This window comes from Microtus ochrogaster, chromosome 10, assembly GCF_000317375.1.
Source record: "Microtus ochrogaster isolate Prairie Vole_2 chromosome 10, MicOch1.0, whole genome shotgun sequence".
Lineage (NCBI taxonomy): Eukaryota > Metazoa > Chordata > Mammalia > Rodentia > Cricetidae > Microtus > Microtus ochrogaster.
Window position 1 is genome coordinate 24,167,238 of NC_022016.1, and position 27,528 is coordinate 24,194,765.

Sequence of the window (27,528 nt, forward strand, 5' to 3'; positions counted from 1 at the left end):
TCAAAACCAGTCTCATGTGTACTGGGGGGAGTGCTGACCAACCCTTCAGCTCCTTTCTCCCCCTTACTGAATTAAGAACATAAAATAGGCCCAATGTCCCTTTATTCTCTCCTCCCATAACCAGCCCTTCAAACAGAAAACACAGAATTTGGGACCTGCCAGAGCTGAGTGTGAAACCTGGCTCCACCTCATTGGTTAACCTTTCTGGCATTAGATAACTCAACAAGTTACTCTCCTTGCTGAATCTTAGATCCCGAGGTCTATGAGAAATCTGACACTTGAGGATTGCCCACATTGCTGGGGAACAAGGTTTGTCAAATGAAGCTGGCAAAGAAAATGACTTTTAAGCCCATGTTAGGTTTTTCTTTGAAGAGCAAATGAAAAACATGCATTAAAAATTTCTTGTATGTAGCCAGGTGGTGGTGGTTTGAGTACATGAGAGGCAGAGGACAGGTAGATCTCTACGAGTTTGAGTACAGCCTGGTCTATAGAATGAGTTCCAACACAAAGGAATCTTGTCTTGGAAAAAATAGAATTTATATGTGTAAAAATTTTTCATCCATCTCCTAATAGTTTTAAGTCTGCATAAAATTTTCACATGCATGTCCCATGCATAAGGACTCCTTATTAAAACGTCTATCACAGATCCTTCTGTAAAATAAACATTTGCAAATAGGAACAGTCCTGCCAGGCAGTGGTAGCCCATGTCTCTAATCCCAGCACTGGGGAGGCAGAGGCAGATGGATCTCTGCGAGTTGGAGGCCAGCCTGGTCTACAGAGCAAGTTCCAGGACAGCCAGAGTTGTTACACAGAGAAACCCTGTCTTGAAAATAATAAATAAATAAATAAATAAATAAACAAACAAACAATTCCTGGGCCACCATCCACCACGATGTTTCCCAAGGACAGAGCCTGGACATCTTACAAGCTCCATCCCCCATTGCCCACGCACCTCTACTTCCTTTCCACTGGTTCAGGAATGGATAGATGAGATAGAAAAGAATAGTTAGAGCCCATATGCTGACTTTCTCACCAAGAGAAAGCTGTCATTCTAAGAGCGGGAAGCAGAATATGAGAAATAATAATTAGGTGTCACATATGTGCATGTCAGCGTCCACTGTGGCCCTTTTCTGGGGGAAATAAACTTTACACTTCAGTTTTCACACCCACAGCTGATGATGAACCCTCGCCCCTGCCCACTCAGATTTCAGGGGCCCAGCTGTGGTTTCATCTTGCTGGTGGCTGCGTAAACCTCCAGACTTCATAGGAAGCCGCAGAACATTGGCTCAGAGCAAAGGAGGATGTCGGTTGTTTTCCACTGGGTTCCATCGACTGTGCCGCTATTCTGGGGTTGCGCTGAGTGACAGTACTCCCTGGTGGGGTTTTCCTCCCTAGTAGCCCTCCCTTGCTTCCTCTGCTAACAGAGATGGAAGCCTGGGAGTGCTACTGTGGCATCAGCATTGAAGTATTTTCTCTGAGCCAGTTCTTACTGCATCCCAAATAGAGTATGGCCATCAATGCGGCTGAAGAGCATGGCACCTTCCCCATCGTACTCAAACCTCCCAAGAGAAAACAACCACTGTTCAGATCTCTATAAGAAGTCTTGGTTCAGTTAACAAATGTCAACATGGAAATATTTCCTTTTTTATCAGTGACAATATGGCTTAGTTTATATATATATTATATATATATATATTATTTTTACATGCTAATCCCAGTTACACCTCTCCTCCCACTCCCCCCAACTTCCCCTCACCCCACCAACCTCCCTATCTGTTCCTCAGAGAGGGTAAGGCCTTTCATGGGGAGTAACTGAATTCTGTCACATCACCATGTTGAGAAAGGACCAAGGCCCTCCCCCTCATGTCTAGTTTGAGCAAAGTTTCTCTTCATAGAAAATGGGCTCCAAAAAGCCAGATCATTCATTAGGGATTGCTCCTGGTCCCACTGTATGGTTTAGTTTTTAAAGGGGAAATTTGGATATCAAACTAAAAATTTCACATCAAGTCCTGTGGCTTAACCTGTAGTCTAAAAGTGCGACGTGGAATGATTTGGGCATTCATTTTTTTCAGTCATTCATGTGGGCAGCCAACAGATACTTGTTGAGTGTTACCTCTAAGCCCAAGTTAAGTGGACACTGGTAGAGTTTGAGGGGAAAATGAGGAGGTGTCTCCCACTGGAGAATTCACATTTCCCCAGGGAAGGTAAAACAGGCACACACATACACACAAAGAATTGCCGTAGAAGCCACAGAAACATAAGCAGGGGCTAAATTTGGCCCAAAGAGAATAAAATGTTCCTCAGATGAGACTAGCCTTCCCGTTTTGCTTTTAATAAACACATAAAGGGTGAGGAGGAGAAGAATAAAGACACTGGCGATGGCTGTTTACTCAGAGATCTTTATAACAAGGCAAAGGCCCAGTAGGCGAAGGACTAGCCTAAGTTAATCAATGGCACAGCCACAGTTCAAACTGTGGGTTCATAAATGTCAGCATGTTTTCCCTGTGAAAATGGTTGAGTGGCCTATGTTTCTTAATCATTTCATCACTGTCTTCTCTCTGTGATGGTCTTCGTCAAAGGCAGAAAGATAAACGGGTTGCTCCTGAAGTAGACAGCATCAACATTCACTTACATGTCTAATGCACACTACCACAATGCCAAGCACATTAGGGGCCTGTCCAAACCTACCTCTGAAGACCTCAGCCCTGACTCCTTAGAAGCATGACACTCCACAATAGCGCCTCCCTGCCCTTTTTATCTGGGTCCTGCTTGGGCATAAGAATTACACCCCAAAGCAAATGTTCACAACTAGATTGCCTCACACTGAAAAAGACACTTATACAAATCCTTTTAAATAAGTCCTTGGATAATATTCTAGCTGTGGAGACAGTTACAAATTGCCTCATTCCTAGGGATCTTATGAGTTAAGTAAAAAATTGGTGGAAAACTATTTATCTCACACCTTGGCATATAGTAAATGGTAAAATCGTCCTTTAAAAAAAATAGCATCTTTGTAATGTGTTTCAATTTATCTATATCGTTAGAAAGAGCCAGTGGGGGCGTGCTTGGAAGCGGTAGAAAATGAGAACTTCTGAAATTCACAGGCCTGGTTCTGATTACAGACCTTGTTATTTCAGGCATCAAATATTAACTTTGAAATTCAGACTCACCTTCATAGGTATACCTTCTCTCTAGGAAAAATGAAGTCAATCGCAACCGCGCCTATCTTACACACGGGGGCACTTGCCTATTCTCTGTCTCCTTTAACACAGCCGGCATGCTCTCACCTCCCGATCCCCCATTTGTCTTCTCCCAGATCCCCCACAAGTCCCCACACAGTTGGAAGACATCAGGGCCTTGCTCTTAGCCACTGGACCGAACCTTCCTTCAGTGCTGATGTCTCCTGTGGGAACACAGCTGGTCCTGGATCCTGGGAATTCGGCTCTCCTTGGTGAGTCCAACCCTCGGAAACATTGGGCAGAAATCCAGGGCTGGACAGGATTTATGGATGGGTGACTGCCTGCAGGTGGGAGGGGGGCAACAGTGGGGGGTGGCCAACAGGAAATCACTAAATTGCCTACAGAATCCAGACTCACCAGTGGAAACTTGGCTGACTTTCCACACGAGGTGAGTGCGGCTCTCAGTCTGGACTCCGGTTTGTCTGGATTCCAATATGGCCCCTCTTGGGCTGATGCCACGGCCCAGACCCTCTCCTTCAGGGGGACTCACTGAACTCTGAGAAGGGGGTAGCAGAAAAGAACCCCTTCTGTGTCTCCTCCCCACCATGAGCCCTCTAACCTTTTACTTCGAAACAGCAAGAATGAGCTTTTAAAGACAAAAGTTATGGTGTTAGTACCCTAGAAGCCAGCAATTTTGTCTAGACCAATTCTCCCCATGCAGAGTCTACAGCCAGCCCAGACAGACTTCCCGGGGCAAAATCTCCCTGTTTTGGAGCACTGGGTAACCAAGCTATCGCCTATATAACTGGAACCATCCAGTAGCAGTCTTTCCTCTGCCTGTGAGTTCCGGGCTCCTCACTCTGGAATCATGGCCTGAGGCACGGAAAGTACGGGGTTATGCATGTAAGAGAACAGGGGCCCGGCGGTGGTGGCGCAAGCCTTTAATTGCAGCACTCGGGAGGCAGAGGCAGGTGGATCTCTGTGAGTTCGAGGCCAGCCTGGGTCACAAGAGCTAGTTCCAGGACAGGCTCCAAAGCTACAGGGAAACCCTATCTTGAAAATCCAGGAAAAAAAAAAAAAGAGGGAGGGAGAGAACAGGGAAGATGTGGAAAATCTGCATGCCATTCTCTTGATAGTATTATGGGCCTAGGACTTAAGGCTGGTTAGGAAGAAAAATCAAAGTGATTAACCACTTTTATTTTTAAGCCCACAAAATAGAGAAATTCTTTATAGTATATCCCCCTGAATGTTGATAACAGTAGCTAGAATTACTCTCTTGGCTCCAAGTTTAAAGTGCCTCTGTTCTTCCATGTCACACTGGTAACTGCTTATCAGGGAGGCCAAGGGCCTTAGTGAGTTTAGAATCAGAGTGCAGAAAGTTGTCCCTCCATTTCCATGATCATCTGAAATTAATGAGGAGCCATTATACCTTATCAGCAGATGAAAACGCTTCTGTCTTCTCTCTCCTCGGTGAAACATTGATTCAATTCACAAGCGGCCCTTGGTTCCCACTGTTTCTAAATACCTGAAAAGTTTGGCATCGTGTTTTTCCACAGCCCACTGATGGGAAGCTCACACAGCTCTAAAGTTCAGTTCCTTGGCGCTTGCCGAGGATGAACTTACTCCAGATTCAGTATGTGCTTTGCAAGCATCTTTGTTTTAGACTCCTTGCTATCCCCCTGTTAGTTACAGCACAATACCTTCCAAAGGGCATCGTAACTGCTGATCTTCCAGCTGAGTAAGTCTTTCCAGCCGCTCAGGTGCCACTCCACATGCAGGGCAGGTTCATTGCCTCATACCTTCCCGTGATAGCCGTGGTTATTTGTGTCTCATTTTAGCCATGGGCAATAAGGATTTACTGTGCTTGCTGCTGCATTCCACTGCTGGTTTCTGATGCTCTGTTACCTTGGACTGGTGTTTAAATCTAAAAATTAAGACACCTGACTATTCCAGCCTACCCCCAGATCCAGACTGCTCCATTTGAAGGAGACAGTGAGCCAGTGTTCATAGAGTCCCTGAATGTAACCGCCTGGGCCAAAAACCAGTGCCTTTGGAAATTGTGTCAAATGTCAGGACTCTGAGAACTAGGTTTCCACAGACCAGAGTCTCCAATGCTGTAGAAACGTGTGCTAAAGAATGGGTGTGATTCAAATAGGCAGAATGTGGGAGAGTGGGCACTTGGGGTTTAGAAACAGATAGAAGGAAATGGTGTCATGAATCCTGAGGGGGAAAATGTGCATGGTGTTTATTAGGGATCCTTCTAGAAGAACCGGACAGCTCCTTTGTTTTGCGGCTAGTGATGAGCAGCCAGACTGGAATAAAATCCTCAGGATAAGCAAAGCTCAGCCAGAGTTCATCTCAACAATAATGATGGCCTCTGTCCATCTCGAGCTTCCCCTGCTAGTTGTTCATCCATTTGTTCCCAATTGTGGACAGGTTTCCAACCCTGGCCCCTCTGCCTGGGCCCTCTGTTACAAGAAACAATCCAGGAAGGCAGTTTTGTGCTGCATCCCTAAGAAATTAAAACAGTAAGGAGTTAAAACAGTGAGAAGCATCTTGAACTCTGGGCTGTGATAGGGTGTGAGGATGAATACTTGGAGGTTTTTAATTTTTGTATTGTGTGTGTGGTTGTTTGTATAAGCACATGAGTGTGGCCAGAGCCCGGGGAGCTGGAAGTATAGAAAGTTGTAATCCTGCCATGGATGCTGAGAATCAAACTCTGTCCTGCCATGGATGCTGAGAATCAAACTCTGCAAGAGAGGCGATCATGATTAACCACTGAGCCACCTGCCCAGCTCCTAGCTTTTGTTTACAAGAGGATGATGTAGTAAAAGAAATATTCAAGATGAATCCATCTAGTACTCTGAATGATTGATCTTATTTCAAGGGTAACGTGCCATTAAGCACTCCTCCCACACCAAAGCATCCCTGATTATGGTGCCTTTTGTCGCTCAATACAGACACTGCCTGGGAACTCATGACTATCCAAGCCTGACCACTTGATTCTGTGGATGAAAGCCGTTTGACAACCCAATTGTAGCCAGCCAGTGGTTAGACTCAAGTGGTTCTTGGTGTATGGGACTGCCTATAACCTAATCATGTACTGTGATACCACGTGGTTCAGTGGCACAGGGGCAGTGGTTCCTGGACTTTAATTCTCCTGTTTCCCTAGAGGAAGGGGAGAAGGAGAAGCTATGTCTCAGAGCTAGCTCTTGCTCACTGAGACTTGAGTGTTGAGATTCAACAGGAATCTATTTCCAGAAATGGCCGATGTAGTTATAAGACCCAGTGGCTTTGATTTCACTTCAGGCCCAGCTGCAGCTGATGGAATAGCACCCGAATCAGTCCTATTAGCCTCATTTCCATGAGCGTAAAGTATGATTTAGGACTCGAGCAAGTTCCTTGCTGCTCTTCACTCTTGACCCTGTGGGTGAGGTGTAAGAACTGGTCCTGGAGTCTGTGCTGCTCAGGGGATTCGGCCTTCCTGATTCACTGCCCTGGTCAACACAAACACTACTTCTTACTACTTCTTTTTTTTTTTTTTTTACAAACACTACTTCTTTGCAGCTTCATGGTAGTTGTACTTCCTGCAGGGACCTCAGGGATATGCCAGTTTCTCTAGATGGCAGAGCCAGTCTGTGCCATCGCCACCTTTGGCCCAGCCCTAAAGCAGTAGCCTACAGGCTCCATTTTCAGAGCAGAAATATTGCAGCCCCTCCCAAGGCATCTCAACTGTTTTATAACTTAGAAATGGTTTTAGAAGGACTGCCAAAGTCCATTGTATTCACTGATAGAGTAGGATCTTTGATGGTTCTCAAATAGCATTTGCTGGGGTCTTAATTATCATAGCAGTGGAGATCACCTGTAGGATAAGTAGAAATCAAATCAAAAAGACGAAAGAAAAATTTATATATTCTATTGAAAGTTATATATATTCTTCACACTGGCTTTATGTCTTTAAACACTTGGTGATATCCAACAAACGTCTTTCTGTGTCTCTAAATCTTTTCTATAATTGTATTTTTCATGGATGTATTGGCTAAAGATGCTCTGTTTTATTGAATTAAGTCTCTGTTGGATCTTGTGCTTTTTTTAGTCTTTTCACTATTATTTTTAAAAATCAATATAATGATTTTTTTTCTATATTCTCACATGACCCTTGTTTACTTGGGATCAATTTCTAATGGTAGATTTATTGTTTCAAAGCTTCGTACTATTTGGGGTTTTACTATATATTATCAAATTTTCCCCCAGAAAAATTATGTCCCTCTTATATACCACCAGAACTAAATGAGAGAAAGGGTCTCATCTCAAAATTAGTATCTACATGACTTGTAACCAGTAGTTTTTACATTTACCACTGTAATTGTGTGCGCAATGGTGTACGATACAAAGAAACATAAGTACATTCTTGTTTTATTCCTTTTGCAATTTAATACATTTGTCAGTCTCCTAATTTCATTTAGGAAGTATTTATTATTCATGTCATCTTTTGTTTATCATGGCTATTCTCTTTATTAACTTACAGGACACATATATTTATATATGTTTAACCATCTGGTTGATATGAAACAAATCACACAGAGTCTAAAACAGAAATTGCTTCTGCACCCAACAGACTAAACCTGTAGCATTTCCAGAGTTACCTTCAGCCCTTTGGTTTTTGTTGTGTTCTTTCCTTTCTCTATCTTCTCTTGTCCTTGCAACCTTGCTCTTCCCCACTCCTCCCTACTCAGCCGACCACTGATCTGTTTTCTATCCAGCAGAGTAAGCAACTGCATCGTCTCCAGTATCACATAAAGGGATCAATGCCATTGGGAAGTCGACTTCTTATGTGATGCATTTTTATTTTGACAGTTTCATGTGTGTATCCCAAGTCCTGTGACCACACACACACACACACACTACCCTCCCTCTCCTAATCCTGCTCACCTACTTCTTCCCAGCTCGGGCTTCCCTCATCCTTATAATTCTTTATCCTCATCTCTGTTAGCACATTGCCATAGAACATTTCTCCTTTTGCTGCACAGCACTCTGTGTATGGAGTTCTTACAGTCTGTTTAATCACTCCTCAGTTGAGAACCGGAATGCTCACTTCAGCTTCCAGTTATTAAAAATACAGCTGGCATAAAAATGCATGTCTTCGTCTTTGGACATCTGCTTTCATTTCTCTTCACTGAACGCCGAGGGGTGACATGGCTGTGTTATATGGCGGGTGTGTAAGAGCTGAGGTAAGGGACACACTGCTTTTCAGAGGGGCCTGTTCTTTCACATCCCCATCAGCACATCCTGACGTTCCAGGTCCTCCGCATCTTTGGCAAAGCCTGCCCTCCTTGCTGTCTTAGTTTTAGAAAGCCTACTAGGTGTGTAATGATCTTGCTATGGTTTCATTTGCATTTTGCTAATAACCAGTAGTATTTGGCAGCTTTCCCTGTTTACCATCCCAATTTCTTGGGCAAAATTCCAGTTCACTTGTTTTTATCATTTTTTAAGGTGAGTCTTTCTTCACTTAGAATTGAATCTTCAAAAATCTTTATATGATTTGAATCTTCAAAAATCTTTATATGATTTGAAAAGCTGTTGTTAGATACTTAATTTTGAGATATTTTGCCCCAGTCTGTGGCTGACATTTCATTGTCTTAGTGACGTTTCTTAAGAGTAGAAAACCGAGATCTTGGGTCTGTATTATTTTTAGATGTGTGGTAAGAAACCTTTATGTGACCCAAAGTCTGAAATATATTTGAGGGGGGTTCATTGCAGAGTTCCAAAAACTATTCATTTTGTAATTGTCACTGTATTAAGCTACATCCATTCAGTGACCTGTGTGTTGTCTTCAGCAGCATCTCCGTCAGAGTGGAGCTGAATACTTAGCACACAGGCCATGTGCTCCCTGCACCTAAGGTAGTCTCCATCTGCCCCTGTGCAAGAAGCATCTGCCACTGACCTGGTACCTCCTCATTGCTGACAATAATGCTGAGGTCTGTGATGGGAATCACAAATACCACTTCACAGTCACACCCTTCCACTCTCACTGTGCCCTGGCACTGAGTTAGGCGTTCTTCCTAAGGGCTAAGACCCTGAAAAGCAAAACAAATGAAGTTAGGAAAGAGGAGAACTAGTTCTATAAGCAAGCCCTGGGTTTTCCCCAGGTGACTCCAGCAACAAAATACACCGCTGTGTGTGGCTTATGAGAAATAGTTCAGGGTTGTAGAATTAGCTCAGGCAGTAAAGTATGTGCGGTGGAACCATGAGGACCTGAGTCTGGGTACCCAGCATCCATCTAAAAAGTTCAGTGCACTGGGCATGCATCTGTGTGGGTCGGTGAGAGACAGCTGGGTCTGTGGGGCTTGCTGGCTAGCTGATGTGGCCAAATCAGTGAGCTCAGCTTCATTTGCTAAGACTCCTCAGAAATAAGATAGATTCTGAGAAATGGATCCAATGCTATCCTCTGGCTTACACACACACACACACAAGATGGAGGGAGGGAGGGAGGGAGGGAGGGAGAAGTTGAGTATACCCCCTCCCCAGTATATTTTATTTAGACTCACAGCCTAAGTAGGAGTATCAGAATTGGCTCTCATGGTTTGGCCACCTACTCTCTAGGGCAATGGTTTTCAACCTTCCTAATGCTGCAACCCTTTAACACATGTTGTTAATTCATGTTGTGATGACCCCCAATCATAAAATTACTTTTGTCGCCACATCATAACTATGATTTTACTATTATGGATCATAATGTAAATATCTGTGTTTTCAGATGGTTTTAGGGGAGCCCTGTGAGAGGGTCATTTGGCCTACGAAAGGGTCGTGACCCACAGGTTGAGAACCACTCCTCTAAGGCCATTCTCTCCTTTGTGAGTGAACAAACTGAACTCCACCTACCTCAGAAGCATCCCTGCTAAAGGCATGTGACCAGGTCCCACAGGAGCCATTTTCTCAAGCCCGATGATTTTACAATGAGCTGGGAGAGCCAGTGACTAGTTCATCATCTGTGCTCTTAGCCCATCTCCCCTGCAGGGCTCCAGCCCATGCCCCGCCCGCAAGTGCCCCGCCCACACACGTCCTGCCCGGACCACAGCAACACTGGCATGCTCTGTGGTGCAGTGGCATCAGACAGAGTCCATGCACCGTTCTTTCTGATGGGTCAGGGCCCATCAGGCACCGGGGCCTAGGCCCACAGGCTGTGCTCAGACAGTTGTGTTTCCACACTGACTACCTGCACATGCCTGCAGTTTCTGGACGTTCATGTTGAGCTGAGAACTGCAAAGCTCAGGTGGAACCTCTGTTGAGAGCAGTGGTGACCCATAATCTCCTCCTAGAAGGTGAACGTTTCTTTCTCTAGCAGAGTTAAAACTGGGCCACTGATGTAAACAATGTCTCACTGATGGTGATCCAAGCCTGGAGCATACAAGACCCATACAAGAGCTGGAGTCTACAGACAGAGCTCCACGGTGTTCGTGTAGAAACCCCCCAAAGGAGAAGGGTACATTAGAAAAAGAGTTTAGCATGTGAGAGGGAGGTTGCCGGCTACAGTCAGGAAGCCAGGAGAGGACGTCTTAGAGCATGGCCCGTGAGCACTGCGCATGTCTGCTGGGAGGGATGCTGCGGGCATCCCCAGCTCCAGGAACAACAAAGAGGCCAGAGTGGCTGGCGTGGAGTTACACATAGAAGAGACATTATGGGGGTTGGGAGCCAACCAGAGAGGCAAGAAGGCAGAGGGCAAATTTTGTAAGGCCTTGTAAATGGTCACATTAAAACAACAGAGAAGAATCTATAAATGTCTAATTTATAAACCGTCTCGATATTGCATTGAGCATCGTGAGCTTTTCCAGGACAAGGCAAAGGCAGGCAGAAGTGGTTTCTTTTATTGGAAGCCATGTGGCCAACTGCATGCTGTATAGCTGACTCCAGTAAACCAGAGGCTTATCAAGCTGGCTCTGGTACAAGCCTATATTGCTGATTTAATTTGACTCACATGTGCCGGGCACCTGCTAGCCTACCTGACCTGAAGCTTCAGCAGGCACGTGCCTAACCATTTCCTCCCTCTAGGAAGAGGGGCCCCCATGGATGATAGAACCACCTGGAAAATTGAAAACTATTCCAACAAAGACCAATTAAACTAGAGTCTCTGGAGGCGGAGCTAAGAATCAGCACTTTTAAATTATTCTCAGGGTCAAATGAATTTCCAGAGTCACTTCCTTTCCCATTCCCTACTGCATGCTTAGAGTAGGAAATGGGATGTGCCATCACTTAGGGGAGTCTGTCTTAGCATACAGCTTCTTAGAGTAGGAAATGGGATGTGCCATCACTTAGGAGAGTCTGTCTTAGCATACAGCTTCTTTGCTGTTCCAACCTAACTGCAGGTGTCCTTCCATCCTGGTCTTGTCTCATACAAAAATTCAATCCTGTCAAATTTCTCCCTGGTCATTGCCATTGTCTTGAGTTTTCTGTGACTTCTTTGCCTAAAAGACCCTCTCTTGACCTTGAACTAAGTCCTATAGGTCTTTGCGACTTAGTTCATCCCTCTATGAAGTCTTGCCCCAGCCTGAAGTGGTCACTCTCCACTCACCCCATGAGTACCTGCTCTATACCAAGGCTGGGCAAACTTTTCCTGTAAGGAAATAAATAGGAGCTGTTTTAGGCACTGTGTGTTGTACCTGCTGCTGTTGTGCCTGCTCTGCTTTGCAATTATAGAGTAATTGTACTACCTACTGGGTATAGTTATGTCCCATAATAGTGAAACTGTCTTTTCCAAAGCAAGGATCAAAGCTCCACTTTGCCAACTCTGCTCTAAGTCACTGATAAGACATTGAGAATTGCTAGAGGCATTTTGGGTCTGCATCATGCCTCCCAGCTTGCTCCCAGTCCCTAGGGAGAAAAGGAGCTGCATAACCATTCTCTAGCAGTTTCTGACAGGGGTTGGTAGCAAGGCGTTGACTTCGGAGTCCTCTTGAGTCACTTCCATCCCCCAGTTCTGTTCTAACTGCAGCTTTTCCATCCGTCCCACGCACCTCCACCCTCTCCCTTAAAAGCGCACTTCCTGATTCTCTTGACATAGGCTGCGTCAGGCGCTTCCTAACGCCCTTTCCGAGGAAATGCACACTATGACATCAGTGAGGGTCCTAGGCCACATCTGTTGGGAAGCCAGTTTTCATCATGATCCTCTGGAAGACGAAGATCATGGCTGCTTCCTCTCCAAAGATAGCTGTGAGAACAACAATTCCTGAAGGCCAAAGGTTAGGTAGAAATCCATTCACAATGGGGACCCACCCCAGAGGGGTCAGGGAAAGTGATGCAGAGGAAGGGCAAGGCAACCTGGAGGGCAGGAGCAGCATCCTTGATGAGGAAAGCTCAGGCAAGAATCCGTTTGCCCTGGCCCTCTTCAAAGAGCAGTTGGCATCTGTTTCCTCGTTCATACGGAGAGGCTGAGATTTCATGGCACAGGGATAACGTGCTTTGTCTTTAATGTTGCCCACAAGGAGAATATGCTTTGCTATGACGAAGAAAGGCCAGTGTCGTGTGGCTGTTCACAGCCTATGTTTATTTACTTTCATCTTTTTTCTTAAGGCAAAATCTGAACTGGAGTAGAGATGCCCATAGGGACTACATGATGCTCAACCACATATATCGTGTAAAATAAAATATTTTTTTCATTTTTCAATAAGTATTTATGGGGAAGCCATGGGAAAAAGTACAGCAGTTCTTTGGGCTGGAGTAGACATCCATAAATATAAAGACACCAGAACATAAGTGACACTTAAAATAGAGAGAGCAAGGCCGTAAATGTTCCCACTTGCCACTATTCCAGGCCATAGCAAACATCCATGCATGGACTTATTTTAGGAGTCTAGATAATCAGGAAATGGGGACCTTGAGAAAAATCACTCACACTTGCCCCTGCCCTTTCTTGGCACCAAGACAGAATTCCCAAGCCAGTGCCCTCCCTAGCATACCCAACAGGGACGATGTGAATGAGCCTGGTATCCCCAAAATAGACAGGTACTGAAAGTCCTGGGAAAGTGAGGACCTCCACACTTGCCCTAATAAATCCTTCCTCACCCTGAAATGGCTCTTGAAAACACCCCGTAGTATTCTGTGGCCCCTCTGTGTCTGTGTGGTGCTGGAGCGGCAGTTTTACAGTGGCTGAAGAGCCCAGAGGCAGACCATAGACAAGAAAGGCAGGATTGTGGCCAGGGCTTGTTATAATCTGTGGAAGGAGAGACAGACCCTCCTGCCTCGGTTCTCAGCCAGCTCTGCAGAGGAAAAGGCCAATCAGTTAGAAGACCTGTTTCCAAATCCCCAGCATCTGGCTCCTCGTTGATGCATAGCCCAGCCCGCAGAACTGGTTCTCGTGTCGGTGAAGTGCAGCGCACCTAGGTTGGTGCTCCGTACAAAAGTAAAAGCTAGCAGGAGTTTGCTTTTGCCTATAGCACTTCGGTTGCTACAAAGGCATCCTAAGGTGTTTAGGGACAGATGCTGGTAGCTATCTCCGGTGTGAAGAAGTAGCTCAGAAGATGGGTGCCTTATTAGCGGGTTCAAGTGTGGTACCTTCTGGGTGGGATCACATAGGTGTGCCCCTGACATGAAGGAATCTCTTACATAGAAAGAGCTGCCCAGTATTGCTGATGAGAGAACAGTGTAATAGAAGGAGACAGGAGGCTTAAACAGTTGCTCTGAAAATTAATAATAAAAGACAGAGGCTCAGTCCTCTCGGGAAGACCTCTTCCCTTCTATCCTCTAGTGCCCATGCTGCCGAATGAGGCCTTTCCCATGCCTGTCAGAGCTTAGCATGTGATCAGAGCAGGCTGTAGAACCTGCAAGCAAGGCTCCACTACCCACTGACAGCAGAATAGCCTTGGGCAAATCCTGCCAGCCCTCCTGTCTCTGTAAATACAGTATTTGAACCGTTACAGTATTGTCTCTGCACATGGTATCTGCCCACTCCTGTAGGTCACCACTATACTGCTCTTGCCCCAGCCCTTCCCTTCTGGAAGTAGCAGAGGGGGGAGGGTTAAGAGTCTTAAAGTCAAGAAACTTGGTGGTCATGTCCTAGGGGCAGGGATAAAGAGCATGGTAGAGTCGGGCCTCTGTCAACCTACCTTTCCATTAACTTACACATCTTACACCTGCTCTTATGTCTTTACCTGTTTGCTTGTTAACTACACTTACGTTTTAGTCAACTTCTCTTTAAGAGGGAGCATGAGCAAGGAACTCAGGACCGCGAGGGGTGCACCCACACACTGAGACAATGGGGATGTTCTATCGGGAATTCACCAAGGCCAGCTGGCCTGGGTCTGAAAAAGCATGGGATAAAACCGGACTTGCTGAACATAGCAGACAATGAGGACTACTGAGAACTCAAGAACAATGGCAATGGGTTTTTGATCCTACTGCACGTACTGGCTTTGGGGGAGCCTAGGCAGTTTGGATGCTCACCTTACTAAACCTGGATGGAGGTGGGCGGTCCTCGGGCTTCCCACAGGTCAGGGAACCCTGATTGCTCTTCGAGCTGATGAGGGAGAGGGACTTGATAGGGGGAGGGGGAGGGAAATGGGAGGCAGTGGCGGGGAGGAGGCAGAAATCCTTAATAAATAAATAAATTAAAAAAAAAACAAAAAAAAAGTGGCAGCTTATCTCAGGTAAATTAGTCAAGAGATCTGGGCCACTACTCAGCCAAAAGGGTAAAGCAAACGTGACTAGTTCTTTTTTTCCAGTCACATAGCCTTTCTGAGGCTTCCTTTCCTCCTAGTACATGGGGAAATAACCTCCATCTCAGAGGAATGACCACAAAGTCGGGCCCCTAGGACTCTAAGGAAAGAGCAGAACTCTGATTCTAGACCACTTATGATGCTCTTCTAGCTAAAAATAGTTTCTTCTCACTCCTTGCCTCACACTGGAATAGAGAGGCGTTTTCTCTATAAGGGACCTTGGGAAATATGACGCAGTCTGCCCTGGAGAGTGGTATCTGAGAAGACTTTGTGAAGAAATGGGAGCTACGTGACATCAGGAAGGATCTATAGAACTAGACATGCCAAGAAAGCACAGGTGGGCACTGGAGCCACACACGGCCCTCCTGGAGAGCCATGAAGTTGTAAATAAAGCCAGGAACACTTTCCCCTTTTAAGTCCCACACTGGCCTCTGGAGTCCAGAGCCTTGATTCCTCTTCGTGTGTGTAAATAATTGATGTTCGTGGAAGTAAAACTCAGCCGAATCTGATCGCCAGTAAAGTTCACCTTACCCCCCTGGGGAGAGGGGGGCAGGGTTTCCCTGCTCTACCTTTACATGTGCTGTTTAGACAGAGTTTAGAGATGGGGATTTGGTTAATATTGTAGAAATTGGGTGAGTTTCCCCTCTTACACAGTAAGCTTCTGTCTGCTGTACAGCAGGAGAAACACTACCCAGCTTCCACCTTCCCTATGCTTCTTTACAGCTCATGGGTAAATGGAAATCATCTCACCATACACATACTCCCCAGCTTCATCCTCTGCCCATCACTGGACCTGCAAGGGTAGAATCCTGGGAGCCTCCTCACATATTAAGGACCATAGAGTTTAAAGTGTATTATTTAAAAGGACTGAAGTTGTCGTTTAACTTAACTATTTTTATTTCAAAGAGGTACTTTACAGACAACACTGTAAGTAACCAGGTAGTTGAGAGAGAGGTATCAGGAAGAGTTATGGAATATGCAAAATATAATGACTAAAACCTGGAAATATGGCTCAATCACACAAATGTCTGTTGTACCAGGAAGTCTGTGCTGTCTCTGCCTCTCTAGAGTGTACAGATTGGGTGTCCAACTCTGCTGAGCCTCAACAACAGAGGCTAGCTTAAAAAGCCTCTCCCCTGTATGTGTACAAAGAAGGCAAAGGGAATAAGCCAGAATAATATTTTGGCTTCATTAAAATCCTGGTAAAGAATACATGGATTAAAATACAGCTTTTAATCCCAGCACTCAGGAGGCAGAAGCAGGCAGATCTCTGTGAGTTCTAGGTCAGCCTGGTCTACAAAGGGAGTTCCAGGATGGCCAAGGCTGTTAAATAGAGAAGCCCTGTCTTGAAACACACACACACACACACACACACACACACACACACACAAAGGAATTCTCCTGACTCTCTGTGGTTATTCCTTACCTGGGATAGTCTATGAGAGCAAATCCTAGGAGGTGGATCAGGCCAAAGGGGAACAAAGGATGATTGCAGTAGCTGAACTGTGAAATAAAATCTTGTAAAACATCCTCATAACAGTTCAAATTCTTTTACCTTCCCTTTCAACGCCTTGTTCCTGAAAGGTATATGAAAGACAGGTCAACCCCAAAGTCATTCTACCAAGAAGGCTTTTATGTGAAAATCCATTGTAATTATGAAATTCCTTCTTTCTGTCTTGGCCAGACAGCTCAGAAATAATGAGCTCCCTGTACATTTTGTTTCCAAGGAGATAAGACCAAAAATTCATTTGAGGCCCTTCTGGACCCTGGCAGGAACCACTGTGTGCAGTGTGTGAGTCTTTGAAGTGGTATCAAGACAGATAAATCAGTGCGAGTCTGTGTCTGTTGTCCTGCCAGCTTCCTGAGCCCAGAAAAAGGAATGTAGGCATGGAAGGTGACCATGGCACTTCTCGATGCACAACAAAGACTGCACAGCCTCTTAGTTCCTGCCCTATAATCTTGTTCTCGACTCTAACAAACCTTACTGGCCTTTCGGATCTTTGCCCAGGTCCATGACTCAGAGGCTGGCTCAGCACAGTTAATTCAGGGGGCTATAATGAAGATTCAGGTATCACAGGTTAGAGTGAATCCCTTCTGCTAAGGACACCGAAATCATCCTGATTATGGTACAACTGCAGAGAGAAAAAACTATTACAAAAAAAAAAAAAAAGCATGGAGGGAAGGCTGAGTAAACAAAGTCTTTACTAAACAACCACTGCAGAACTCTTTTTTAAAACCTAACCATGTTCCACACAAAACTTGATTTGATTATGAAATGATATATTTTGTTTTCCATATCCATGAGTTCCATATTCAATGATTCAACCAGATACATATCAAAAATAGTCAGAAAAATAAACATGTCTGAGCTCAACACGCAGGCTCTACTCATTGTTACTCCCTAAATAAAATAGTGTAGCAATGATCTATATAGCATTCGCATGACTAGATAAGACCCAAAGCACACAGGAGGATGTGTACCTGTGACATATGGATACTATGCCATTTTATGCAGAGGCTTTAACGTTTTCTGTTTTCTACACTCAAAGGGGTCCAGAAACTGTCCTCTCAAGCATACCAAGGGGTAAGTGTTCCACTCTGGACATAAAAATTTGTTTATGTTTACATAATTCATGAGTTCCTGCCATCCAGAGAGCTGTCTTTGCTCATCTCTTTATTTTGATGTTGAAAAGAAGAAAATTCCAGATGCAGCCAATGAGACTTTAAAATAACCTCTGTATCTCTGTCATATCCATTCCTGGAGAACTTCATTACTTCCAGGCACAAAAACTATTCTGGGGTCATCTTGAACTCTCTCTGCTTTGGGCCTAGGGAGTAGAGATCATTGCTTATTCAGACAACTACAATTTGGCCATTTGAACTTTGCTCCAAAGAACTCTTCATTTTATGATCAATCAATTGATAAACTAGTTTTGTTCAACTGTAAGGAAGATCTGTTAAAATTGGGAAAGAAGTCATCAGCATCTGAAAAATCCCATGTACTGAACTATTCGTAAGGTCTGATGGACAACTTGTCTGCAGAGCAAACCCTGGGGAGAGAGCAAAAGGAAGCATTCTGGGAAATCATGTCTGTGTGTGAGCACTCAGATCACTAAGTCCATAAGCTCGTTTTCTTAGACATCAGCTGCTGTTGCCCAGTGCCTGTGTTCTGCTGCAGCCAGCACTCACACCCAAGATCCAAGATCTTGGCAGACAGCAGACTGTGTTCTCCATTCCTGTATTATCTTATATTAATTTTATATAAAACAGTTTCTTTAATGAACTTTTGTTGTGAAACAGTCTCAATTTTACACCTTGACAGGATAATATTAATTTTCCCATTTGATCCATTTGAGAGTATATTTCTGACCCCATTACCCAGTATATACTCCCTCAAGGTTAGCTAGTTGTCCCGGTAGCATCCTTATAGTAAAAGAATCCAACTCCGATAGCACATTGCGTTCAGCTGCTACTTCTCTTAGCTGAATGGTTCCTTGGACTTCCTTGACCTCTGCGACAATATTTCTGAAGGGCACAGACTTCTGAACAGTGTGTGCTTCAATTCAGGTGTCTGACGTCACCTCATAATTAGATTCAGGCTGTGAGTATTTGGCAGGAGCAAGCACCTGGCACTGGGTTCATCCATCACCTTGTACCCAGTCATGTGATCATGGCAGCTGCTGCACCCTCATAGCTGATTTGGATTCTAATTGCTTGCTAAAATGTCTGTTGGGTTTTCCTTTACAAAGTTATTTAATTTCTCTGGTCATCAGTCATATTCATAGGGAAGTACTTCAAATTGATTCAAATATTCTGTTCTAAGGTAGACTTAAAGGTTGTATATATTTGCATAATTCATGAATTCCTGCCATCCAGAGAACTATCATCGTGTGCTGTGATTTTTATTTTAGTAAAAAATTCCCAGATGCAGCCAACGAGGCTTTAAAGTGGCCCTGTATCTCCTGACATTGTCATGTCATCCCCTGAGAACCCCAGTACTTCCAGGCTCCCCTCAGACTTTCCCCATTCCCAACCTAGAAAATAGTTCTAGAAGGTGCTGCTGTGGTACCACTGTTGGCAGCACATACGCACGTATGCGCATAGCTGTACATGCAGCTCCAAGACTACAGTTTCTGTATTTGCCTCAACGTTAAACCATGAGTTCTCCCTTCAGCCTCCAATTCTGGCCCAGCACTACAGAATTGGATCCCCATTTCCTCTTTATTTGTAAGTGTATGGCCTCTACTGTTCTTAATGCAGTTAGTGATTTGGCCAAGCCCTCTCTGCATAGGCTATCTCCTCTCACTGCTGTCTCTTGGCCTCACTCACATTCTCACCCCACTTGCATTCATTCACCATCAACCAGACCACCACCATGAGCATCTTAGTCCATTTGCTGTTGCTATTTAATAGATAGATATAGAGATAGATAGATATAGATATGAGACTCAGAGATAGATAGATATAGATATGAGACTCAGTAACTCTAGGAAAATTTGGGGGTGGGGCTAGGAGCTTGTGGTTCAGGGAACTGAAACCCCCAAGGGCACAGCATGGGCATCTTCTTAGCTCTTGGTGAGGATGTCTTTCTGCTTCCACTCCTGGTGGAAAACAGAAGGACAAGCAAACATAAAGAAAAGATTCCAAACTCCTCCTTCTGAGCTGTTCCCTGTAAGAAAACACTTGTGCATTTATAAGGAGTCTGTCCTTCTGAACCAAACACCACTAAGTTTCACCTCTAAACACCACATCTTTCAACATGTATGTTTGCTTGGGAGTATACACTCAAACCAGAGCAACACCCTGTGTGTCCTTGTTGTAGGAGGGCCATTTGTTTGTTCCTGGCTGCTCAGCTCCAAAGTAACCAAACAAAAATTATATTAATTAAATCACTGCTTGGCCTATTAGCTCTAACTTCTTATTGGCTATCTCTTACATCTTAATTTAACCCATCTCTATTAATCTGTGTACCACCATGAGGCTGTGGCTTACCAGGTAAAGTTCTGATTTCTGTCTCCTGCGGGGCTACATGGCTTCTCCCTGACTCTACCTTCTTTCTCCCAGCATTCGGTTTAGTTTTTCCCACCTAGATAAGTCCTGCCTTGCTATAGGCCAAAGCAGTCTCTTTATTCATTAACCAATAAAAGCAACACATAGAAGAACCTTCCACATCATGTACTTGGGATTTCACTTCTCAGACTTGGTGTCTTGTTCTCAACTATCTCAACTTCCCCTATCTGAACTTTGCCTCAGCCTCACACAGTGGGTTTTGGACTGAATTGTTTAAGAAGGAAAGGTGAGCAGTTGGGAAATTACTGGTACACTACAGAAAACAGATTGCCTCCAGACTTGGAAGCAAAAGAGAAGAAAGCAGAGAGCAAGGAGCATAAGTGTTAGATGCTGCCCAGACTTTGTAACCCTGGGGCATGAAGCATCAGGTTAGCCAGGACTTTGACTGCTGCCATAAGCAGGGAAGCAATCTCACAATGTCCTCTCTTACCTGGTACCTTGTGGGAAGTACTCCTATATTGTAGACTTCTAACTTTAAGTAAGAGAATGTTGTTGGTACCCTTTCTACTACCGCTGTCTACATGGGGATTCTTAGCCTAGGTCCAGGAGCTTGAAACACTTTCTAGGCCCCAAGTGCATATGCAAATGTGTTTTGTTTCTCATAAAAGAACATAGAACTTTAAGAGATCTGTGATCCATCAGCATTTACCTAATGACTGTATACAAAGGGATAACAGAAGGCCCAATCTTACTGAAATCAAAGTAAAGCATATAAAGAAAATGTTATTTGTTGAGTAGGAAATTTGTAAAGACATACATTTTTTATTAATTGGCAATTGATTCAAAGTACCACAGACTTCATGGTCTAACACAACACAAATTCATTCTCTTTTAATTGTGGGGATCAAAGTTTCAGAACAGACACTGCTAGGATGAAGTCAAGGTTGGCCACGCTTCCAGAGGCTCTGAAGGGACAGCTGTCCCCTTGCCTTACCAGCTGCTAGAAGCTACCTCAGTTCTTAGACTGTGACCATTGTTCTATCTTTAAGGATGGCAGAGAGAACCACAAATCTTGCTCTAACACTACCTCTGTTTCTGTTCTTTTAAGTACCCCTCTGATTGCATTGGACTAGCCCTGATATTCTAGAATAATCAACCCAGTAGATAGATACTTTCTTAATCACATCTGAAAAGAGCAATTACCTATAAAGTAGCATGTCCACAGGTTTCAGGGTTTGTGGTGGGAACTTTTGAAGACAGAGGCCATGGTTCTGCCTACTGACTACAATATTCAAGAATGGAGAAACACGCCAACCATCATACTGTGCTGCCCAAAATATGCATTAGCATGACATTTCTGGGGGACAAGTTGGCAATACGTAATCAATATTCTTAGTGACACTCATTAACCCGTCAGTGCTCCTTCAGTGAGATGATGTAAGGGCCATCAGAACTCAGGGACAGAGCTGCTAAGAACTTTCCTTTAGCATAATTTATATTCATAACAAAATGGAAATTACCTAATTCTCTGTAGAGATACCATAAATAAAAGGTACTGATATTTTTACATAAAGACTCTTTGGCAACAGTTTTAAAGGATGGGTAGATCTCTTATGTATTAATGGGAAGGCTCCAAGATTCTCTAAGTTACCTAGTGAAATATGTGCATCTATGGGTTGGAAGAGACAATATCCAGAGGTGTGTGCCTCTGGGTAGTTGGGAACTGAGGGGTTTCTTAATTGTCATATTTTTCTGAACTTTTAATCCATAAAGAACTTTGGACTGGTATTTTTTTAAAAGCAGCAAAATGAGACTTTTAACTAGGAAAAGAGGTATCAAATTCTTTCTCTGGTGAAAATGGCTGTTTTCTTTGGAGGTAAAAATATGTACTGCACAGGCATTTAGTGGTTTTACTGGACCATTTGTTCTCTGCATACAGAAACCCTAATGATCTCATGTCCTAGATGGGAACTTCTAGACCTCCACCTCTTCACATAAAGTTATATTTGGGCGCAGCCATGCTGATTCATTTAGACGTTGTCTGTGGTTGCTTTCAAATGACAATGAAAGCTGAGCAATGACAGAGATCATATGGCCCCAATCTAAAGTATTCCCTATCTAGCCCTTCCCTGATAAAAACCTACCACTCCTGCCTTTGGCTTTCTTACTAGCAGCAGTGACACTAATCTACTACTCAGTTTTGAATCAAGTTTTTTGAGAGATTGCACTATATAAACATCTTATGGTAAACACTTGTCATTTCAGAGCCTTGTTGATCACCCTTTCCCTACCATCGTAACCCAAAAATACATATGGGGAGGGGAAAAATCCATCACTATAGGAAAACATGGTTTTCCTGTATATATTATCCAGGATTTCCTATATTTGGTCTTTAGAAGTATTTAAGAATAAGATTTTAAGAAAATTTTAATTCTATTAAAGTAGAATATAGGTGTCCAAACTGTGAGCCCCTGTTCTGTCTAATCCTAAACCTTTAGGGTTCTATGTCTTTGCCATATTTGAGACACCTTTGGGAAGCACTGTAGAAACTGATGACGTGACCTGTCCAGGTATGGTTGAGGGGGATATTTCCATTGTAGATATGAAAGAGAGTGCAGCCAGAGGCATCTGTAAGAGTTGAGAGCAGAGAGAGAAAGTAGAAGATGGAACAAGGTCAGCCAATTGGGCCTGGCCAGGAGAAGAGGCAGAAGTGGGGAGGGGTGAGTGAGAGACGAAGACAAAGAGGGGGCCAGGAGGTGAAAACAAAAGAGGGGTGAGAGAGAGGATAGCTGAAATATCAGGGATGTAAGAGGAAACGAGCCGCTTGGGGGGCAGGAATCTCCTGAGCTGGAGCCATTTATGTTGGAGGAAGAGGTGAGGAGGGTTAGACACTTGGGGTGCTCAAGGGACCCTGGAGAACACATGCCCTCTGGCGTGCTAATAGAAGGGTTAGACACTTGGGGTGCTCAAGGGACCCTGGAGAACACATGCTGTCTGATGTGCTAATAGGCACCACAAAGAACCACAAGTGACCATTTGTGGCTCCTGCCGGTGATAAGGGAACTGGCTGCTTTGGTAGAGAAGAACCTGTTTCACCAGTTCCAGGAGAATGCTGGCTCTTGGACCTGACACTGCCATCATTTACAGAGACCAGGTACACAGCCCTTTCCAGATGTATTATCCACTGCAGCCCCAGGCTCCTGATGTGAATACTCCATAGAACAAGGAGCCCAGAAAGGAAGAAATTCAGCCCAGCAGTTACCTGCTCCCATCTAGACAGTATGTGGTTTTGCCTCACCCAGGCCTAGATTTCTCCAAATGCCAGATTCCCTAAGGAGGGAGCCCTGGGTTTAGGGCTCTACATCCAAGGGGTTCTTTCCAAACTGAGAATTTTCCCAGATGATCTGAACCATGCTACCTATCCAAATGCTCCAAGGGAATCTATGGGTTATATAGGACCATGGTAGATCCGAAACCATACCCAAAGCAGATCAGACACCAAAGCAACATCAGAAATGTAGATTGCAAACAACCATTAACACATCTGAGCAGCCACCATCAGCACTTTGCATGGCCGTTATGCATGCCCCAATACGAGCTGTGGGTTTCTGACCTCCTCTTCTAAAGATATCTCTATTTATGGGTCCCAGAAAAAACCACACACTCTTGGAGCCTGCTTGCCAGAGGCCAGACATCATGGACCAGATGTGTTCCTGTCCAGCAGCTGCCGGCCCACAGCGTCCTTCCTCGCAGTTGCTGGGGACCTCTGTCCTTACTCTTCCCGAACCTTTCTGTGGCTCTCATGCCTCTTCCAGCTTGCCCGCTTAGCTCTCATCTTTATTCGCTTCACTAACAGTGTTTATTATTTTCTTTACTTTGTTGAGAAGTTCCTGGAGCCTCAGGACCCAGGAGGCTTATGCGCAAATAATAAATTCACCGAAGGTCTTCGCATTGCCCCGGCAGCCCCACCCCTCCACCGCACTCTGGAATTCCTCGTCAGCAGTTGTTCCTTCCTGTGCCCCGCCAGTGAACCCCAGTGCGGCCTCTCAGGATACCTGCTATGAATATTAGCCATTCTTCATCTCCGCTGCTGTTCTGTGGCTTTGGTTCAGTAGAAATGAACTGAAATGCGGTGTATCCAGGGCTCTGAGTGGAGGCTCCTTTTGTGTGTGCGCGTAGATGGGTTTTTATTTCTTTCGCGAGGGCTCTTGCCGGTACACAGAGCCAAACCTAGCCTGAGCTCATGAAGGCATGTTGGCTCTAGGCAGCAGTGGACTTGGGCTTACTCCCCAACCCAATCTGGTTATTTTCTAGCTTGCCTCCCCATTGGCTGACGTGCAGTGAGCACCGCTACTTTGCTCAGGGGAGTGCGCACACTGCCTAGACTCCATAGCTTTTACCCCACCCCTGCTGTTTCCACGTCAGGGTAGTTGCTCCTGAGTGATACTCCCAGTGTCCGGAAGTAAGGATTCATTTCCAACCAAACATGAAACACCAGCCTCCTTCCTTGCAGAGCGTGGCTTGCTGGGAATGACAGATGTAGACAGAAGAGTTCTGGCTTAAGAAGTGTGGCCCCACGTGATCCACGTCTGGGGACTCACGGGCAGGCATCTGGTCAGTGGACTGAGATTCCTCCCGGGCCCCACACAGCTGGCAACCAGGCCTCCCTGGGGCCATGCTGTCCTCCCCTCCCGCTGGCCCGGTAGCACCTGCCAGCAGCCTGAAGGTAAAGTCAACCAGGGATTTATAAACCCAGAAAGTTGAACCTTTTTAAAAATGCTGGTGTGTTTTTAAGAGGTGAGCTTTATGCCAAGAGCCTACTGGCAGAGAGGGACACAGGGAAATTCTGTGTATTATCCACTTGTGATAAGTTAAATCTAAAACAATTCTTTCTTACTGTGAATTTTAAAAACTGAACCAATTTTCTTGACCTTGCCTTCGCCTCTTCTCTCCCCGCCCACTCCCTTCTGAAATGAGGTCCAGGCATCCCTGAACCAGTATGATGTTCAACACCCCAAACTCCACCTTCCACAATGAAATCCTGTTTTCATAGCCAGGACTGAGGGTGCCTGTGCCTCAGACTTAGGCATCTCACCTTGTTGACCTATAAGAGAATTATCAGATCCTAGGATACACATAAGGGCAATCGACCAGCAGTACCTAAATCATTATAGAGAAAGAAAGGCCTTGATCAAGCCATAAATCTGGTTGGAACTACTTTTCATGCTGAGAAATATATCAAATTCTTCCACCAGATGCCCAGGAGTATGGGAGACATTCGTATACCCCCTGCCAATGGAAACCCAAAGCTTACCCTTAGGGGTAGAGAGACATTTGGGGAATGGAAAACGGGCTTGTGTAGTTCTGTTTTTCCAGGAATGTTTTAAAGTTAGTTTTCTTTGGGCAAATGTGCATGGGAATAGTCTTAGCCTGGTTATTTGACCAGCTTATTGGGAGGTCCCAGAAATCCAAGTGAAAATTAAAGTGGCTTGTCTTCCATGGCCTTCTGGGGTCCAGCTGACAAATGGGGAGTCAGGAACTGGGGTTTTCCAATATAAATTCATCATTTCTCCCAGCCCACTGGCTGGTGCCAGTTCCCCCTCGCTCTCTGCTATTTTAGAGACTTGTTGCCCGGGGGGACCCAAGCTGAAAAAAAAAAAGCAGGGACCAGAAGGGGCAGTGAAATGGCATGCCTATTCTGGTTGGTCACCCCATGGCCCTAGCCTGGGCCCCCACACCCTCTCAGACCACTGGCAGACCAGAAAGGCCTCTATAAATTCTAAAGTACCAAGAGAGTGTTTTCCAGTTTTGTAAAATTAAATTAAGGAAAGGACTTCCAGACTGACTACGCCGGGTGCCAAGTCTCATCCCAGCACACATCATTTTTATAGTAACGTTTTTAACTCTGTGAAAAACACAGGATTATAATGAAAATGCTGACAGGCCTGCAGCCAGCTCATGAAGTAATAATGCCACGTCTTTAATATTCTTACACAGCATGTCCCAACCTGCCACAGCCTTCCTCTCCTTTAGATAGCAGTGAAGTAAGTGACAATTCCCCGAGCGCTGCTTTCTCCTCCTCCTCCTTCAGAATGTGCAGTCCCATTCCCAAGGCTTTCTTCCTCGTGGGCTCCTGGAAGCCCAGATACAGTCTTTGCTCCGTGACTGCTTTATCAGCCTAAGCTACTTTTTTTTTTAATGTTTTTTATCTGGAGAAGTGGGGGGAGGGCGGGGATATACGCTCTAAACCTTACTTCTGCTCATTAAGGCTCAGGACTCATGAAAATGAACTCTGGATATGTGGCTCACTCGAGTGACAGACAGCTAATGAATCTAGAGTTGGCTTCATCTCTACGAAGAAGTCCACAAGCCAAGCTGCTTGCCAAAGCTCCTGGTGGTTTCCAGCCCTTTAAATCAACAGCAACAACAAATATCCACTGAACGGCGATCACTGTGCGTTCAGAGCCTCTTTGGAGATGATGCCTCCAAAGCAGCCTTATCGGGTTACCTTGAAGGTCCCTAGCGGCTCCTGTATTTACAGCATGCAAGAACACTGGAAGCCAGGGCCAACAGGCCACCTACTTTTCTACCCAGCGTTTATCTCACCTGTCAGACCTGGGCTGCTTCCCTGAGACAGGCTACTACAGTTCTAAAACATCAATGCACAGTAAAGACAAGGAGCTAATGAAAGCCAGTGAGGAGATTTAATAGAAGTGAATTCCTTGGCCTTTGACTCATGCTTCCTAGGCCCAAATACTCTTTGGCTTCTTCTCTGCTTCCTATCAGTATACAAGGACTTTATAGACATTCGGAGGATACATGCTTTTGCCTATATTTAAGGTAACAATTATCAGAACTAAGAATCTTTATATGCTTTTTCTTATTATTTGGCTTATCTTCCCTCTAAACATCGCTCACTATAGTCAGTATGTTGGAGGAGGAAGAGGAGATGACCATGGCAAAAGAAAAATTGAAAGCACAAAGCTTCATCCACCTGGCTATGGCTCAGCTGAGAACCACAGCAACCCTAAGAGTGGAGCTTGAAGAGGGTGTTTTCTTTTGCTGGTGGAGGGAGGCTTTCTGCTGCCAGAACTCTCACTAGCTGGCCAGCTTTCTCCAACTGCTTCCCCTCAACCCCCAGTGTTTAGCAGCTGGGGTCTGAGGACTGAGGACTGTCCGTCCCTCCGATGGTCCATCTCCTCGGGAAGTCGCTGGGACTTGAACAGGAAAGGCTAGCACTTGCGAAGCTGAGGAGGATACAGGAAAAAGAGGTGTCCACCCCTCTTCCTTCCCCCTGTGCTAAACACTGCTGCACTTCTCAGCAGTACAGAAACTGGGGCTTGGGAGTCCTGACTTGGCCTCTTTGGAGGCATGGAATACATAGCCCAGTTCTGGATGTCCTTGTACATGGCACACAGAGAGAGTGCTCCGCTTCAAAACGAAATGATTGATATGTCCTTTACCTTAACAAATGAGAAATATCCGTGACAGAAGGGAACCCCGTTACAAGGCAGGTTTTCTCATTAGCAATGAAACATGGATAATTACTCTCTGGGAACATACACAGTGGGAATTCATGTTAGACCTTTATTTTGACTATTGCTGCTGGCAATCCTCAGAGACCATGGTGC

At 44.9% G+C, this 27,528-nt stretch overlaps 1 protein-coding gene across 2 annotated transcripts in view; it reads left to right on the forward strand.

The window, feature by feature from the left end:
- The window catches only part of Adamtsl1 (ADAMTS like 1), a 387,047-nt gene that overhangs the window by 337,548 nt on the left and 21,971 nt on the right, over positions 1-27,528 (forward strand). For both annotated transcript variants that reach the window (XM_005352697.2, XM_026782337.1), the window contains one exon: positions 3,317-3,451. In XM_005352697.2, the coding sequence (XP_005352754.1) occupies positions 3,317-3,451 (135 nt within the window). The remainder of the gene's footprint in view (positions 1-3,316; positions 3,452-27,528) is intronic.